Raw genomic sequence first — 19,821 nt, forward strand, 5'->3', positions numbered from 1 at the left:
CGCGCGGACAGATACCAACCATTTTGCCAGACTTCATATTGATAATACTATGCTTTTGTCAACAGGCTCTATCCCTAAACTTCAATTACATAAAACAGATAAAAATACACTACAAACTTATTCCTACTTCAATATCTATTTAAAATTATCTGCCTATACTTTTATATTTTATATTCAAGGCATTAAGTCAAATGACTTTGAATGTAACACAATTGAAAGCATTTGTTAAAAACTTCATAAATTATGGTCTATACTTTCCAAAAATATTAAGGTCATGAAAGACAGTGACAGACTGAAAAACTACTCCAGATTAAAGGAAACCAGAGATGATAGCTAATGCAGTATGTGTGTGATCTTAGATGATACTTTGGAAAATCTTTTTCCTCTGGAATAAGGGGAAGACCGCTAAAATACGAGTAAGTCCTATAGATTAGAAAAAAGTATTGTATTAATCCTAACTTCCAGATTATTAAGATCTACATTGTGGTTAGATGTGAGAAAATGTCCTGTTCTTACGAAATATGCACTGAGATATTTAGGGATATAAAGGACTCTTATTTGGTTCAAAATAAAATTATTCATGTGTCTTAAGTATGTACACAAACATAAATGTATGCGTATACACATACACTGGCAATTGGGGATTCTCTTTACTATTCTTATGATTTTTTAAAAGTCTAAAACTATCTCAAAGAGTTAGAAAACACTGAATAAATTTTATGAACACCTGATGTTTAAACCCTGTCTTTAGCTTACTTCTTTTAGCATCTAGACTAAGTTTAGTTAGTCTAATGCGTAAAATAACAGTGTATGGGACATAGGTCACTGTTACTGAACAAAGGAGGGGTATATTATCACTTTGGGGAAAAATACTAAGAAATAAATGAAGTTAAAATAAGTAGCCTAAAACTTGAGTGCAGCAGAATCATATGAATAGCTTGTTAAAAACATATTTCTGGGCCCCATCACCAAAACTCCTGATTCAGTAGTTTCAGGGTAAAGCCCCAGATTTTGCTTTGCTAACAAGTTGCCAGGTTCCCCACCCTTCCAGGGACCACACTTTGAGAACTACTGCTCTAAATCAAAGTCAAATGTTAAAACACAAGCTTCCCAAGAAGAGAGGAACAAAGGCCTCACAAGAGGTAAGGAAAAATTTGAACCCTTTTTCAGTTCTTATGACAGCTAAATTGGGAAGGAAAAAAGCATAAAAAGAGAGTTAGATCCAGGTCACCCCCCCAAAAAAAAATCTAAAAATGGAATGTGGTAAATAAAGGAAGTAACCACTTGAATCCTGTTTTTTGTTTTGTTTTTCTGTAAAGTAGGCGCCACATCTAACGTGGAGCCCAACAAGGGACCTGAACTCACAACCCTGAGATCAAGGCCTGAGCTAATATCAAGAGTCAGATGTTTAACCGAATGAGCTACTTAGTTGCCCCCCAACCACCCGAAGCCTTAATCAGTGCCTTCATTATCAACTCTATTAATGCTATCCCAAAGATTCCATTCAATTAAGCTTGCTGAATACAGTGTAAATAATTTCTCCTTATTTATGTAATGTCAGAATTCTAAGTCTCTTTTAAATTTCCAGGAAAATCCTGAGAAACCTTAGAATATTCTATTTGGCTATAAACATTTACTAATTCCATTTAATTACAAAATAGAAAGAGGAGTACACATAAGTGACCATAAATAAAACCAAAATACAACCATGGAGGAAGTGACGGTCAAGTAGAACTGTGACTTCCAACAGAAATGAATTTCCATAAAGTGACATACCTTTCTTCTCTTGCTTCAGGGCTATTCTGTGATGTAACTGCAGTATCTTTTTTCTTTTCTTCAGGGTCTTTATCTGTTGATGGTCCATCTAAAAATTATGAAATCCCTCAGTTGTTAGCATTTGTTTAAAAAAAAATTACAGGGGCACCTGGGTAACTCAGTCGGTTAAGCATCCAACTTTGGCTCAGGTCACAATCTCACAGTGTGTGGGTTCGAGCCCCACGTCAGGCCCCAGTCTGAGCTGTCAGAGCCTGGAACCCGCTTCGGATTCTGTGTCTCCCTCTCTCTCTGCCCCTCCCCCACCTACACTCTGTCTCTCTTTGTCTCAAAAATGAATAAACGTTAAAAAAAATTTTTTTTAATTACAAAATGGAACTACTGCATGTTATCAGGTTATTTATATAACAACAAAAAACCACAAAAATCCTAAATTTTCAACAGTAAATAAAGTTTATGTAAGCTATTCTATTAACATATGTACTTGGGTATTTTTCACAATGCATGCTTAGTCAGCATTCCCCCAAAAAAACCTCCCTCTTTTGGTGGGAAGCACAATTCATATGCCAGTGGGAACCTAAAATAGAGAAAAATATACTTAAAAATACAGTCTTAAGAAAATATATTCATTAATTAGTAAAATGGAGAAAAACATATAGAACAAAGGAAAGGAAAGAATATGGAAATAACATCAGCACTGTCATTTTATTTATTCTTTTTTTTTTTTTTTTTAACGTTTATTTATTTTTGAGACAGAGAGAGACAGAGCATGAACAGGGGAGGAGCAGAGAGAGAGGGAGACACAGAATCCGAAACAGGCTCCAGGCTATGAGCTGTCAGCACAGAGCCCGACTCGGGGCTCGAACTCACGGACCGTGAGATCATGACCTGAGCCGAAGTCGGACGCTTCACCGACCGAGCCACCCAGGCGCCCCTGCACTGTCAGGGGCGCCTGGGTGGCTCGGTCGGTGAAGCGTCCAACTCTTGATTTTGGCTCAGGTCATCTCACGGTTTATGAGTTTGAGCCCCGTGTAGGACTCCACACTGACAGTGCGTGGAACCTGCTTGGGATTCCCTCTCTCTGCCCCTTCTCCACACTTGCTCTCTCTCATTCCTTTTCTCTCTCAAAATAACATTTAAAAGTTTTAAAAATTAAAGTGCAAAGCATATATAGCAATCTTATTTTAACAATTTTTCATGAAGTCAAAAAAATTATTTCAGGGACAGTAGATAAAGAACATTTTCATAAAAAAGACTTCAGGATTAGTATGGCCTATCTAACACTTCCTCTATCTTAAAAAATCTGCAAAGTAATACCAAGTACACAAGCTTTAAGAGGTAAGAAGGTGTTTAAAAAAAAAAAAAAAAAAAGAGGTAAGGGGTGTAAAACAGGTTGGACCAGTGCAATCCTTTAACAATGAAAAGAACCATTCGTGTTTAAATCAGCCAGAAGGGCCTTCTGAAACTGGGTTCAGAAACTGTTTGGATCTACTGCATAAATTATCCCACTCATCTATCTACATTTTGATCCCTACATAATAAGAGCTACATAAATACTTCACTTCCCCATCTTCCTCTGCACAGGATATAAAAGAACATATATTCAACTGATCATCAGGACCACCTAGATGACTTTTAAGCATATCCTTATGCTCAAGCTCCTATCTTGGATCCATTCAATCCAAATTTCTGCCAGTAAGGCCTGAGCATCAAAATCTCTAAAACTTCCCCAGATGACTTTAATATGCTAATCTAGAGGAGGCTAACTGGTAAGAAAATGGTACAAATCACAATTCTAGAACTTATCTTGTAAACATTAGGGTTACCAAATCTGAAATGTAATTCAGGCCCCCTATGATATAGTGTTAGTTTGTTAGTTTTCAGATACTAATTTTATTGCCCTCCTTTATTTTTTTATCTGAGAGAGAGAGAGAGAGAGAGAGAGAGAGAGAATATCTTAAGCAGGCTCCAAGCTCAGTGCAGGGCCCAATGCAGGGCTGAATCCCACAGCCCTGGGATCATGACCTGAGCCAAATCAAGAGTCGGACACTCAAATGACTGAGCCCCCCTGGCGCCCCATTATTACCCCTCTTTTTTCTCTACAGTTCACGTGAAAGGCCCCAAAACCTAAAGATGGTATAGCACTGTGAGGCAGGAAACAAAAATTAATAAAGACGTTAAAGAGTACACCAAGGACTAAGAAATATTTCAAAACTGAGGGAGTAGAAAGCATCTGAAAGGTGGCACAACAACGCAGTATGCTATCTAACGAAGATCCAGCGCCGTCACACGGATACCGCACACTGCTCTGGGAGGACTGGTGCAATCCTTGGAGGAAGCAGAGCAGTAAGGGCATTCCTGCTACCTAAATACAGCGTCGTGGGCAATAAAACAGACCCAGGGAGAAGTGCTCCAGCTCTGGACTGGGACTGACTGCAGACCACACCTCACTACCACTCCAACCGTGCACAGGATGCTTAATCTCTCAATGCATACGTTCCTCATCAGAAAATGGGAAATATAATGGCACCTAGTACACCGGGTTCCTGGGAGGATTAAATGCATTCATAAAGGTTGATGCTTGGCATATGCAAGTATTCAAAACTGTGCTACCATGTAGCAGCAGTCATAAATCTTCTAGAAATCTAGTTAATAATCTAAAGAAAAAGCTTTAGGCAGAAAGATACCCATCAAGACATTATTTATAATAGCTATAAAGCTAAAAAAACACATATCTAACAGGTAAGAAATTAAAGCACAATCACCCAGTGGATTATTCTGAAGCCAATAAAATGGAATTAATGATGATATAAAGACACAAATGTTTTTCATTAAAAAAGGCAATATAAGTATCCATACAGCATAAAAAAAAATATAGCTGAAGCAAAAGCTATACACCAGGAGAAAAAAAGATAAGAAATGCAACAAGACATTAACTGATGGTTGTATTTAGAGACAGACTTAAGGGTGATTTCTTTTCCTCCTCCAACTCTCCAAATTTTATCTAATGAAGATGGAAATCTTTTAACATAAAAAAAAAAAAAAGACTTTAAAAGAGAACCTGTAATGAGATCAGATACCTCCAAAAAGTATAAAAGAGTAAAACTTCTTTAAATTAAGATTAAATAAATATAACTACAACGTCCCACAAAATGTAAACCATCTTTCCAGAAATAAAAACACATGTATATCGTTCTCAGTCAGTGTCTATGGCAAAGTTTCATTACTTTAGAATATGGTATTCGACTTAAAATTTAAATTAATTATAAACACACAAAGTTTCAGTTGGTCTTTAAAGACTAGATTATTTTAAAAAGCTTTTGATTTTGAAATAATCTAACGCTTGCACAAATGTTTTAAGAATGGTACAAGAAACTTTACTCAGATTCCCCAAATGTTAACGTTTGCTACACTTGCTTCCTCCTTCACTCACTGCCCCCTACAGATACGCATGCATGTGTCGTATATATTCACACATGCACATCATTGTGCACACAGGCATAGTTCTTTTGAACTATTTGAAAGTAAGTAGCAGATATCATGCTCCTTAATCCCAAAATACCTCATTATGTATTCCCTAAGAAAAAAAAATTCGGTTGAATAACCACAGTAAGTAAATTTAAGAATCACACAATACTGTTTACTTACCTACAGACATTACAAAAATTATGTCATTGATCCCAATTTACAATTTTTAGTCCCTAGTTTCCAAGATCTCAGAAGAAATAAGGTTTTTTGTTCTTGCTATTGTTGTCTTTGAAATTGTAAAAGGTTCAACTTTTTCTATTTTTCTCTTCCACATAAAGCTAATAACTGCTTAGAGAAATGGCTGATTCCAGGGCTGAGGCAGATGAGCCCAACACATTTTCTGGTTCCAGAATATAAAAAAGAGATCAAGAAAACTGAAGGGGGGCGGGGGATGTCAAAAGGACACAGGAGCCAGTTCGAATGGGTGCCCACTGGTCAAATCTGGGAAAATGGAAATATCAAAATAAATATGAACAGTAATGGATAAAATAGGAATCCATGTGTCGACCCTAATAGAAAAATAACTGGGAAGTAAAAGGAGGGTTCTTTCTTATAGTAGAATGCGGACTTACAGTAGGATGCTGACTTAGAAATATTGAAGAAAATTACAATTTTGCAACTATCACTATAAAATGTGGTCTGGGCAAAAATCAGTGAATACTAAACAGGGTATGAGAGGAGGTCTGATGAGAAGCAAGATAGTTTCAGGGTCTTAAAGTATCTCTCACAGAATACCTATTAGGTACAACAGAAAAAACAATAAACTACATGGTGTACACCTTGACTGGGTTATATCAAAATGAACGTCATCATCATCAATGCCTCTGGAGGGGATACCCGAGAAGGATATAACACACTTACATAGTATTCCAACTATGCATGCTCAACCTGATCTAATCATGAGAAAATAACAAATAAAGCCCAAATCAGGAACATGCTATTAAAAATAAAGTGCGGGGCGCCTGGATGGCTCAGTCAGTTAAGCATCCAACTTCAGCTCAGGTCATGATCTCACGGCTCATGAGTTCGAGCCCCACGTTGGGCTCTGTGCGGACAGCTCAGAGCCTGGAACCTGCTTCAGATCTGTGTCTCCCTCTCTCTCTGCTCCTCCCCCACGCACGCTCTCGCTCTCTCTCTCTCTCTCAAAAATAAAGATTTAAAAAAATCTTTTTTTTAAATAAAGTGAGATGAGTGCTTGTATTCTTCAAATTGTCAATATTATAAGTAGCGTAAGAAGGCTTAAGAACTATTCCAGACCAGGAGACTAGATTATGTGATCCTAGACTAGATCTTGTTCTGAAAGAAGAAAAAAAACTCTAAAGGACACCACTGGGACACATGACAATACCGGAACCTGCACTGTAGATTAAAGTACTGTACCGATGTTAAATTTCCTGAATTTCCTATGATTACATAAGAAAATAAACTTGTTCCAAGGAAACACACACTTAAGTATTAAAGGGTAAAGCATGATAGATGCAACCTATTCTCAAACAGTTCAGAAAAAATGTGTACGTGTGTGAATATGTACATAACGGAGAAAGAGAAGACAAGTAATGACAAAACAAGCATGGCAAGTATTAAAAATTAATGGGTCTAGAAAAAGTATACATGTGAGTTATTTTTATTATTCTTGTAAACCTTCTGTAAGTTAGAAAATTATTTCAAAAACGTTTTTAAAATGTATGACAACTTTCCCCATGGGGAAAATTCTTCTTCTTAAAGAGGCATCCAGTTGTAAGTTTTAGAAAACAAAAAAGGCTAAATTTGACTAGTTAAAAAGCAAAACCCTCAAGGAGGTCAAACTAACACCCTTCCCACTTCATATAAGGCACTGATTTCAATACATCTATATTTATAAACAGGAAAATATGCAAACACCAAATGTTTGAATAAACCAGATCACGAATACACATAAGGGAAGATCAATTATACCTAATAACTTTTTCCAGGATTTGATGAGAGACTTTGCTAAAGATGTAACTTCTTCATCTGTACTCTGCTTGCGAATAGCATTCACTGACATTCCAATTCTTGTGGACTGCAAGGGAATACAAAAAATCTGTGTAAGCTGTCTTTACTTCAGACAATTTAGTGCTTCATTCTGTTCTTTCTCATTTTCCTGTTTCCATGGTAGACCAGAAGAAAACCTGAATTATTTGAATTCTTATAATAGTATACTATAGATTTAAGATACATGCATCTTCAGATCAACACTGGACTCAAGGTTGTTAGCACAGAGATCTGCAGACAGACAAGCTGAGCTGCTATTGTAATAAGGTTGGTTAACTGGTAAAATGAAATCAGTCTTTCCATATCCCTTAAGGTATAAAACATTTGTATTATACAGAAGGCATGAAGCAACCATGACTAACATACGCACTTCTTTGCTTCTATATATTCTTCTATGTAGATTACTTTGTGGATCATCTGCTGCAACTTTAATGAGGATACTCAAATATTACCATCTACAGAGGTTTAAGAACACTTTTTTTTTTGCCCCACATCAGCATACAATTACAGATACTAAAATGGACTTCACAGAGGGGCCCCAGGGTGGCTCAGTCGGTTAAGGCATCAGACTCCGGATACCGGCTCACGTCATGATCTCATGGTTCATGGGATTGAGCCCCGCATCAGGCTCTGAACTGACAGTGCAGAGCCTGCTTGGGATTCTGTCTCTCCCTCTCTCTCTGCCCTTCCCCCCTTTCTCTCCCTCTATCAAAATAAATAAACATTTGTTAAAAAAGGACTTCACAGAATACAGTAATATATCATGTGGTAATACTATGTACCCACAAATATGCTGGGAGCATCCATATTCACTAATCTTCCTAACCACCATTTATTTTTTTTAATTTAATTTATTTAAGTGGACTTCATGCCCAATGTGGGGCTTGCCCTTACAACCCTGAGATCAACAGTCACCTGCTCCACTGACTGAGCCAGCCAGGCACCCTTTCCTAACAACCCTTTAAGCTTGATATCATTATCCCTACTCATCCAGCAATACACCATACCTAATTGGCAGAGCTGGGATTTATTTATTTATTTATTTATTTTAATTTTTTTTCAACGTTTATTTTTGAGACAGAGAGAGACAGAGCATGAACAGGGGAGGGGCAGAGAGAGAGGGAGACACAGAATCTGAAACAGGCTGCAGGCTCTGAGCGGTCAGCAGAGAGCCCGACGCGGGGCTCGAACTCACGGGCCGTGAGATCATGACCTGAGCCGAAGTCGGACGCTTAACCGACCAAGCCACCCAGGCGCCCCGGCAGAGCTGGGATTTAAATGCACCTCCAAAGTCCAGCTCTTTCCAGGACATCAATGGTTTTCAAATTGTGCTCAAAGAACACAAAAGCTGTGACAGGCCAATTAAGGATGATAAATAAAAAAACAAATGGTAAATTATTTAGTTAGTTCAAGTTGTTAGTAGATGATCTTTCAAGACATATGGTCAATGGAAGAAAAAAACAACAAAAGGAATTGTTAGTGGTTAAAAAAAGCAGGAATCCCTGCTGTAAACTTTAAGGCAGAGTAATAAATGGGTACTTACAGCTTTCCTGCTAAATTATTCAAACTTCTCAACAAAGAGATTCAGGACAGAAATTCTGCTCAAGAATTTAGAATATGTGTTTGGCCAGAATGGCCTAAGCTGTATCTATGGAAAGAAAGCTGTGCAAGGCAGATAAGGTTCCACAGCAGAAAGATAAAGGGGATTCCACAATTCTAAAATCCTAAAATGGTTTGGGATTCATGTTTGGGGAGGGTTTCCCCCCAAAGAAAGTGGTTTACTGCTTTAATAAAATGCTCTTGGAACTTTTTTAATGAAGAAAATACTTTAGAACTTTTTAGAACTCTTCTAAAACACTTCAATATAGAAAATTGTCCACAAGCAAGTTCCTGGGCCAGATGGCATAGCCTACAACTGTGTGGACCCAGAGCTGTCCTACTGGATACAGCTCACTGCTTAGAAGCCAGGCCTGCAATTACAACCAAGTACTGAGTGTCAGGTCTGACTTCCTTATCCTGATGCCTTTGGCACTCCTCCTCCAGCACCCATTCACAGCTCTTCCTTACTACCACCCCAAAACCCACCCCACCCACCCACCCACCCAGAAGAAAATCTATTTTTGGAACGAGTGGAAGAAATCATTTGAGCTACTAATACAGTTCTGAAGCTTGGGGCTGACACAGATTGGCAAAGAAAATGGAGCTTTAAGAGGTAGTCAGAGGCAAGCAAAGATACAGGAAGAGCATGAACAAATCATGTACTTGGGGTGACTGCTTTTTTAACTGTCACAGGATGTTTTCATCACTAAAGAGTCAATAATTTCCTACTTAAAACCTACAAAAATCCATCCGGAGAATGTAGGAATCCGTAACAAACATACTTCTCTAAGGAAGAGACTATCCAGTCAAGAATAATAAGAAACAAGGCTGCTGAGGTAGAGTGAAAAACAAAGATCTGGGTAGGTTTTTTTCCTCCTTTTAAAGAGAGTATTTGGGGAACAGCAGATGAAACTAGAGAGAAGAAAGGATTATGAAGCCATTTTACTTGGATAACCAAGTCTAAATGTAACTCTAAGAATTCTCTAGACTCTGGACTTTTCCTAAAACCAGTAGACTTTAATTTACAGGATATAACAAGTGCCCTACAAAAAAGTACTGTGTGCTCAAATAACATTAAGGACTGTAGATTTAAACAGGCTTCTTGTTTGCAGGACTAATGAAGGTTTTTGAGATCAACTATATACCGTGAAATTCTAGACACAGAAAATGTATGCCTTTGCCCATGGCTGGCCATCTGGTTTCTATAGAACACCAGCTATGCAATTATAAAGACACTACCCTGGAAAGATGGAGAGGCCATTAAGCTGACTTAGGGAATCAGATGCACACTGCTGGTAAAGCAGAAAGGAATGAGTAGTGAGATTAAGAGATGCTGTCAGCATCACAGGAAATAAGCAGATTGGTATACTCTAGAAGAAAAATCACCTTTATGATCACTCATGAGTTTCCGCCAGGATGATTTAAGATACTCCCTAAATCTTAAAGTAAAAACATAGAGCTACTATAAAACAGTGAGAAAAATTAAAGACTTAAATACATGTGAAGGCAGGGGCGCCTGGGTGGCTCAGTCGTCTGACTTTGGCTCAGGTCATGATCTCGCGATTCATGAGTTCAAGCCCCACATCAGGCTCTGTGCTGATAGCCTGGAGCCTGTTTCAGATTCTGTGTCTCCCTCTCTCTCTGCCCCTCCCCTGCTCATGCTCTGTCTCTCTGTCTCAAAAATAAATAAAAACATTAAAAAAAATTTTAGAAAAAAAAATACATGTAAAGGCATCCCATATACATGGATCATAAGACTTAAATGTTAAGATTGCAATGCTAAGAAAATCAGACTAAAATAAAATCCCTATTAAAATCCCAGCTGCCTTTTGTGCAGAAATTGATAAGCTTATCCTAAAGTTCATATGGAAATACAAGGGACCCAAAATAGCCAAAACAATCTTGAAAAAATTGAAGGACGCATAATTCCCAAATTCAAAACTTACTACAAAACCTCAATGATCAAGGCAATGTGGTCCTATATAAGGAGAGACACGATTAACAGATTTAAGAATCCAGAAATAAGTCCCTACATTTTTCTGTCACTGATTTTCAATAAGGATCTCAAGATAATTCATTAGAGAGAATACTTTAAAAAGGTGAGAGGTGCCTGGGTGGCTCAGTCGGTTAAGCGTCTGACTTGGCCTCAAGTCATGATCTCCCAGTTCGTGAGTTCAAGCCCCGCATCAGGATCTGTGCTGCCAGCTCGGATTCTGGGGGAGGGGGGGAGGTTGTGTGTGTTGTGTGTGTCTGTGTCTCTCTCTGCCCCTTCCCTGCTCACGTTCCCTCTCTCTCTCTCTCTCTCTCTCTCTCTCTCTCTCTCAAAAATAAATAAATAAATAAATAAATAAATAACTTTTTAAAAAAGCTGAACTAGATATCCATGCGTAAAAGAATGAAATTGGACTTCTTTATACCACACATGAAAATTAACTCAAAATGAATCACAGAACTAAATGAAAGAGCTAAAAAACAAAAGAATAAATTTTTGTAGCCCTGAATTAGGCAACTAAAGCACAAGCAACCAAAGAAAACAATAAAACAGACTACAACAAAATTTGAAGCTTTTGTGCTTCAAAGAACACCACTAAGAAAGTAAAGCCCAGGGGAGGTAACACTTGAAAATCCTGTATGTCATAATGGACTTGTATCTAGAATATATAAAGAACTATTACAACTTAAAAATAAAAAGACAAATTATCCAATTTCAAAACAGGAAAAGGATCTGAAAAAACAGTTCTCCAAAGAAAATATATGATTGGTTAAGAAGCGTATGAAAAAGATGTTCAACATTAGTCATTTGGGAAATGGAAATAAACACCACAATGAAATATCACTTCACGCCCAGTAAGATGGCTATAATCAAAGACAAATAATAAGTGTTGGCAAGAATGTGGATAAACCGGAACCTTCGTTTACTTGCTCCTGAGAATGTAAAATGGTACGGTCACGTGGGAAAACAGTCTGGCAGGTCCTCAAAATATTCAACATAAAGTTATCATACAACTCATCATTTCGACTCTTTCAGATCTCTACCAGAGAGAACCAAAAACACACGAACCTGTACATGAATGTGCACAGCAAGCAGCATGAGTCATAACAACCAAAAAAGTAGAAACAATCCAAATGTCCATCAAATGACAAATGGATACACAAAATGTGGTGTAACCATACAGTGGACTATTATTCAGCCATAAAAGGGAACAGGCTACAACATGGATGAACCCTGAAAAGTATGCTGAGTGAAGGCCAAAGGGGCACCTGGCTGACTCTGCCGGGACAGCATGCGACTCTTGATCTTCAGGTCACGAGTTTGAGCCCCACGTTGAGGGGTAGATCATAATTAAAATAAAGAAATTTTTTAATCTTCAAAGGAAAAAAAACAAGGCAGCCAGACACAAAAGGTCATATATTATATGATTTCACTTATATGAAATTTCCAGAATAGGTAAATCTGTAGAGACAAAAATGTGGCTCGATTAGTGGTTCCTAGGGCAGAAGGGGGAGAAAAGAAGAACGGCTGCTAAAAGGCACCCCAGAGGCTGGTGTCCTGATGGCAGCTGCTGTCAATGACAAAGACAGTGAGGTTCTGGGAAATCAAATCAGGGCCAAGAGCCCAACTTCCTTTCCTTTCACGGTGAGATTACAAACTTGGAAGATTTAGATTTTATTCTTCTTGAGAAGGCAACTTTTTCTATAATGATAACTTAGATTATTGATTTATGTTACCATCTTTTAACAAAAACAAGAGTTAATAATGATTTACACCATAACAGGACAATACAAAAAACTTATTGGTAGTAAAAATGTTTTGGCATTTTAGGACAATTACCTATCCAAATCATGACACATTTTAGCACATACCTGTAATAATTCCAGGGTCATGGGAATATTCTTAAGCTCCTTCAGTAAATCCAATGCTCCAGCCTATAAAATAAAATAAAATAAAATAATTGCAGACGCAATTTCCCAGATGGTAAAACAAGGACTAACTAGAGATTTAAATTTACATTTTCCCATCCACAACTCACTATGGCTCACTTATTCATATGAGGATGGTGTGTGTGTGTGTGTGTGTGTGTATATATATATGTGCATATATATGTATACATATATATACACATATATATGTGCATACCAGGATGATATATGTATATATATACACATATATATACATATATACACACACACACACACACACATATATATATATATATATATATATATATATATATATATATATATACACATAAAGGGGGGCAGGGAAAGAGGGGTAGTGGTTTCCAAATAATGATTGCAACTCATTAAAGGAACATAAGATCCATTTACTGGACTATGACCAGCACTTGTTTAAGTTCATTTTAAATAATATTTGTTTATATGTGTCCAAATTTGAAATGTAAAATGTGTTTCTTACCCTGGTAGCATAACACACCCCACATTTCCATGAAGAACACCTATTTGATTAAGGAGCCAACCCTGAAAAAGCAGGAATGGGGGTCAGAAGATACTATAGCACCTCTAGCATTCACACACAGTGAGAGTGGGAAAGGGCCTGTCTTTACTAGAATTCTCTTGAGGTCTCCTGTTTCTTACTCATCTGTCACAAAAGCACTGCTCTTGGGGTGCCTGGATGGTTCATTCAGTTAAGCGACCCACTTCAGCTCGGGTCATGATCTCACGGTTGGTGCGTTTGAGCCCCACATCGGGCTCTGTGCTGACAGCTCAGAGCCTGGAGCCTGCTTCCGGTTCTGTGTCTCCCTCTCTCTCTGGCCCTCCCCCACTCACACTCTGTCTCTCTCTCTCTCAAAAACAAATAAAACATTAAAAAAATTTGGGGCGCCTGGATGGCTCAGTCGGTTAAGCATCTGACTTCAGCTCAGGTCATGATCTCACGGTTCATGAGTTCGAGCCCCACGTTGGGCTCTGTGCTGACAGCTTGGAGCCTGGAGCCTGCTTCAGATTCTCTGTCTCTCTTTCTCTCTGCCCCTTCCCTATTCACGCTCTCTCTCTTCTCAAAAATAAAAAAACATTAAAAAATTTTTTTAATTTAAAAAAAACACAGAAACAGTACTGTCTACCTAATTCCTACAGAGTAGTAAAAAGCAGATTCTGAGAGAAAATTCAGAATTAAGATGTATGTTAAGCTCACAGGCCTGTCCACTGCCATCTAGAATCAAAGACTCCCATATAGATGATGAAGACAGAACAAAATAAGACTCTTAAAAGAATTACATAAAGCACCTAAAATTAAAAAAGGAATGAAATGAGAAGCAACAGCACCACCTTATACCTTGTGGCCAAATATTCCAATTTGATATTGATTTATGTATCATATTTAATCTAATACCCTCACTTAATCATATTTTACTTAGTTTAATATTCACTTAATGTACTATATTTGTCCACATTATTCTATATGCCACTAATAAAAAAACTATTAAACTATCATAGTATTTTCTTATCACTTCTTCACACTTTTATAATTCTTGTAAACTTGAAGTTTTGATCATGTACCACCTTTTACATACATAAAAGAAAAACATAAGCAAAATAAATTAGCTAAGGTGCTTCTAAAACTACTTCACATTCAGAATCCAATGATTATGAATCACTTATTGACTCAGATTAATTATATCTGTTTTTATCCACAAAAAAGTTGTAGAGAAAACAGTAGTAATGCAGCATTTCATAAAAGAAGCCATCAAAGGGGCGCCTGGGTGGCTCAGTCGGTTGAGTGTCCGACTTCGGCTCAGGGCCATGATCGCATGGCCCATGGGTTCCAGGCCCACACCGGGCTTTGTGCCGACAGCTCAGAGCCTGGAACCTGCTTCAGATTCTGTGTCTCACTCTCTCTCTCTCTGCCCCTCCCCTGCTCATGCTCTGTCTCTCTCTGTCTCAAAAATAAATAAAACATTAAAAAAAAAAAAGAAGAAGAAGAAGAAGAAGCCGCCATCAAAGAGCTAAAAGCCTTTAGCTCTTACCTGGCTTTGTAGTGTGTAGAGAGCTAGTTGTTTTCACCCCCACTGCTCTTCAACCATTTGGTTCCCTAAGGTTCAAAGAGCACTCCACTAATGTCTTTAAGAGTTTCTTCCAAGCCACTGACACCCACTCTGCAAATGTTGATGCTGGGTTTGATGTTCTGCCTGTGAAAGTACATCCCAATAGCCATCTGGTCGACAATATATGTGTAACTCATTCTGCTTTCTGAAATGGTAAAATACAAAAACTAGGCACCCTACGAATCAATGAAACACAGCATACCCCAGGGAAACAGAAAGCCCCAGAGCATGTCCCTCAACATGTACCCCCAAGGAAGAAACAAGCACGGAACCCTCATGGCATTATCATATTTCTTAAATATAAAATTGAGTCAAGGCTTCCAGTCATGTAATTTTTCCGTTTAAACTTGACAGGAGCACCCAGATGCCTCAGTCAGTTATACCTCTGACTCTTGATTTCTGCTCAGGTCATGATCTCCAGGTCGTGAGATCAAGCCCCACAGCGCAGAGTCTGACTGGGATTCTCTCTCTGCACCTCCCCTGGGTATGCGCTCTCTCTCTCAAAATAAATAAATAAACTTAAAAAAAAAAAAAAAACAACCTGACCCTTAAAAAATAAGTAAAATAAAATAAATTTGACATCAGGGTGCCTGGCTAGCTTAGTGGGTAAAGCATGCAACTCTTGATCTCAGAGGTCATGAGTCAGAGCCCCATGTTGGATGCAGAGATTACATTAATTAATTAATTTAAAAAAATAAAGTTGACAGACATCAGACTCAGCTGTGGAGAATAAAAAAACATTAACTTTCCTTCTGGCAACAGGTGTATTATTTTAATTTAAAACTTAAGTTCAAAAACAATTATGAGACAGGTTACTATGAAGGATTTTTTTTGTTTTTGTTTTTGTTTTTTAAAGAGAGTGTGAGCAGGGGAGAAGGGCAGAGGGGACGAGAGAGAGAGAAAGAAAAGTGGGGGAAGAGAGAATCCTAAGCAGGCTCCACACTCAGCACAGAGGCCGACACAGGGCTCAATCTCACAAACCATGAGATCATGACCCTGAGCCAAAAACAAGAGTTGAACACTCAACCGACTGGGCCACCCAGGCACCTGTTTTGTTTTTTTATTATGAAGGATTTTAACGATTTACTTCTTAAAGATCCCTTCTGATCTTAAAATTCTACAAATTATTTTTAGAGGTAACTAAAAACAGTGAAACACTGCAGGTGTTAGAGAAGAAAACCAACACTGACTTTGAAATTTACTGTTAATCAGAAATTCTACAGAAATGACATCTTTGCGAGCAAATGGGTTCTTCAATCCCACGTCTATAAATCCCCAAACCGAAAACCTTTGAAAAGCAAGATTTCTCACAGATTTTCAACAAACTCATTTGCCAACAACACCTAATCTCAACGTACGTAAAACCATTTATGTTCTATATATCCCACTTCATGTGACAGTACCACATTTCACTATAAAGATGTTAATGTCTGATTACTAGAACTGCCCAGATCCTGTTGAAGACATATAATGTATGTACCATATTATCTTAATAAAACCTGAGGTGCTCAGCAATCAAAAAGAATGAAATCTTGCCATCTGCAATCACGTGGATGGAACTAGAGGGTATCATGCTAAGCGAAATTAGTCAGAGAAAGACAAATATCACATGACTTCACTCATTATGAGGACTTTAAGATACAAAACAGAGGAGCATAAGGGAAAGGAAGCAAAAATAATATAAAAACAGGGAGGGGGGAAAAACATAAGAGACTCTTAAATATGGAGAACAAACAGAGGGTTACTGGAGGGGTTGTAGGAGGGGGGATGGGCTAAATGGGGAAGGGGCATTAAGGAATCTACTCCTGAAATCATGTTGCACTATATGCTAACTAACTTGGATGTAAATTAAAAATAAATAAATAAACATGGTTAAAATAAATAAATTAAAAATATGAATTTTTTTTTTAATTTTTAAAAACCTGAGGGGCATCCAGGTGGCTCAGTTGGTCAGGCATCCGACTTCGGCTCAGGTAATGACCTCACAGCTCATGAGTTCGAGCCCCACGTTGGGCTCTGTGCTAACAGCTCGGAGCCTGGAGCCTATTTCAGATTCTGTGTGTCCCTTGCTCTCTGCCCCTCCGCCGCTCACACTCTGTCTCTCTCAAAAATAAATAAACATTAAAAAAAAAATTTTTTTTTAAACCTGACAATTTTGGAATTCTCAAATATATCAGACTCTAAAAGTTCTGATTACGAGATTGTGGACTTGTATCCTATAACTACCATAGACATTTTTCTTCTACCTATGCCTCCATGGACTTTCCAATCCATTTCTGACCTAGGATCAATTAGAGAGGAAGATAAAGAACCACACTTCTAGGAGTCCTTGAAAATGCAGGGTCTCCTTAGACTTACATCATGCTGTCTGCCACATATAAAGTTGATTCTTCTAACACATCAGCAATGTGGCATAAGGTTTAAGTTGCTTTCCAAGCAACAGATAAGATTTGCATTAATTTCATCACACTCTCCCTTTACACTCAGATCTCTCTGGTGAGACCGAAATTAGAGATACAAGCTATGGAAGGAAGAAAAAGCAAAATAACATTAACTGGATGACACTATGACCTTTCTCATCATTACACTGTGTTCTGGCCAAATAAGATGAATATTTCAATCACGGTTCTTTAAGAAATAAACAACTATGATAATCTGAATGAACAAAAAGGCAAAAAACAGATGATCATATATATTAATTCAGTGACAAAGCTTCTTTGAATATTACTATGTGCCAAGCATCATGGGAAGCCCTTTGTATATGTGTGTATGTATATGTGCGTATGTATGTATACGCACATATACATACATGCAATTCCATCTTCACAATAAATCCTATAGAAAAAGGTAATCTTTTTCTCTCCATTTTACAGAAGAGGAATTGAAAATCCAGACAATTTAGGAAACCTGCACAGTCATATGATTACTACTAACTAAAAAAGGTGAAATCTACCCACTTCTGTCAAACTATACTTATGCCTCTCAACAAATATTAACACTGTGTACCAAACTCTGAGGAGACAACAGTGAGCAAGACAAATCTTTTGCGACTTCAGGGAATTTAAAATAAACACAAACCTTTGAATATCTACTTCAAAACTTCAATTATACAAAGAAACAAATTCAGAAAAGGAAAGTGACTTGGCCAACTGATAGGTAATACAAAAGGACAAGAATTATAATCTCCTGACCCTCACACCGCTGCTCTCTCCATTTCCTAGGTCCACTGGTAGTAGTTCTGCTCTGTGAACTTGGGTGAATAGCATTACCAAACAAGAAACTAAATTCTATCCTTCCCCAATAATCACCTGCCTCTAAAGGTCAAGTCTATTAGATTGCAGCATCTCCTACAGATAATGATGCAAGAGAAAGAAAGATTCTACCTTATCTTCCAGAGTCAAATTTAGTTCACAGTACTGGCTGAAGAATAAACAATACTATCACATGACTTTATTACACGGTTGGTACTATCTGTCATCAGAAACAAGTACTTTTACAAAATATTGCATTCAAACTTGTACTTAGCACACAGCATATACAACTTTGTATAGGACACAAACATCCTCCTCAAGGAGATGTATGGAGAAGGAAGCAACATGGAATATACAGTTAAGAACACACACACATACTTATATATACATATGTATGTGTGTATACATATGCGTGACAGATATAGAAATATGTATGTGTGTGTATATATATATATATATATATATATATATATATATATCAGATCGAAATTCAAATCTATGCACTGCCATTTCCTAAATATAAGATCTTGAGAATGTTATTTCTTTTTCAAGCTTCAGTTTCTTCATATGTAGGACAGCATAATACACTGACCTAGAAGAATTCAAATGGTCAAATGGAGTAATAAAAAACATATGAAGTATTGAAATAGAGTGCCTGACATGTAGGATATGGTTGATAAGGGATACAAAGAGATAAAAAGATTTATCTACTTCCATCATAACAATATTCTCAAAAAGCCATAAACCAGCATTTTAAGTAAGCATTATTTAACCTCAATCAACTCAAACACCTCTCAGTAAGAATTATAAGATTTCAAGGCTTAAAAAACTAAGATGCTATTCATTTTTTTTTAAAGGAAACACTGTAAATATTTGAATTATGGCTCAGGAACATCACTATATACTAGAAATTATAATTTTATTATGTCATCTCAAATGTGCACTTATTCTACACCAAACAAAAGAAAAAATATTTAAAATTGACTGCATCAAAACTGAAAGAAAAGACACTATCAAGAGAGTGAAAAGATAACCCACAGAATGCAAGGCAATATATACAAATCCTGTCTCCCATAAGTCTAATATTCAGAATACAAAGAACTCTTACAATTCAAAAATACAAAGAGCTTAAAAATGGGCAAAGGATCTGAACATTTCTCCAAATATATATAGAAATGGCCAACAATGAAAAATTTTCACCATCATCAGTCATCCGAGAAATGCAAATCAAAACCACAATGAGACACCTCTTTACACCCACTGTGATGGCTATAATCAAAAAACACGCAAGTGTTGATGAAGACTCCATGAAATGGAACGCCCACCAACTGCTGATAAGAATTTAAAATCGTGCAACTTTGGAAAACAGTTTGTCAATTTCTCAAAAGGTTAAACATAGTTATATGACCTAACAATTCTACTCCTAGGTATATACCCAAGAGTAAAAAAAAAACCAAAAAACAAACATATGTCCACACAAACACCTGCACGAAACGTTCTTAGCAGCATTACTCATCATGGTCAAAAAGTGGAAACAGCCCAAAATGTCCATCAAATGATGAATGAATAAACAAAATGTGGTATGTCCACCAGTA

The 19,821-nt window shown here is 37.4% G+C and overlaps 1 protein-coding gene across 1 annotated transcript in view; it reads right to left on the reverse strand.

Annotated features, from left to right (window-relative positions):
• TCEA1 (transcription elongation factor A1) overlaps positions 1–19,821 on the reverse strand; it is a 43,245-nt gene that overhangs the window by 16,904 nt on the left and 6,520 nt on the right. Inside the window, exons 2-4 of the mRNA XM_078441561.2 lie at positions 12,778–12,840; positions 7,237–7,342; positions 1,777–1,864 (exon numbers count right to left, since the gene is read on the reverse strand). Of these exons, the coding sequence (XP_078297687.1) occupies positions 1,777–1,864; positions 7,237–7,342; positions 12,778–12,840 (257 nt within the window). The remainder of the gene's footprint in view (positions 1–1,776; positions 1,865–7,236; positions 7,343–12,777; positions 12,841–19,821) is intronic.

The sequence above is a fragment of the Panthera onca genome, chromosome F2 (assembly GCF_046562875.1).
Source record: "Panthera onca isolate mPanOnc1 chromosome F2, mPanOnc1 haplotype 2, whole genome shotgun sequence".
Taxonomy (NCBI): domain Eukaryota; kingdom Metazoa; phylum Chordata; class Mammalia; order Carnivora; family Felidae; genus Panthera; species Panthera onca.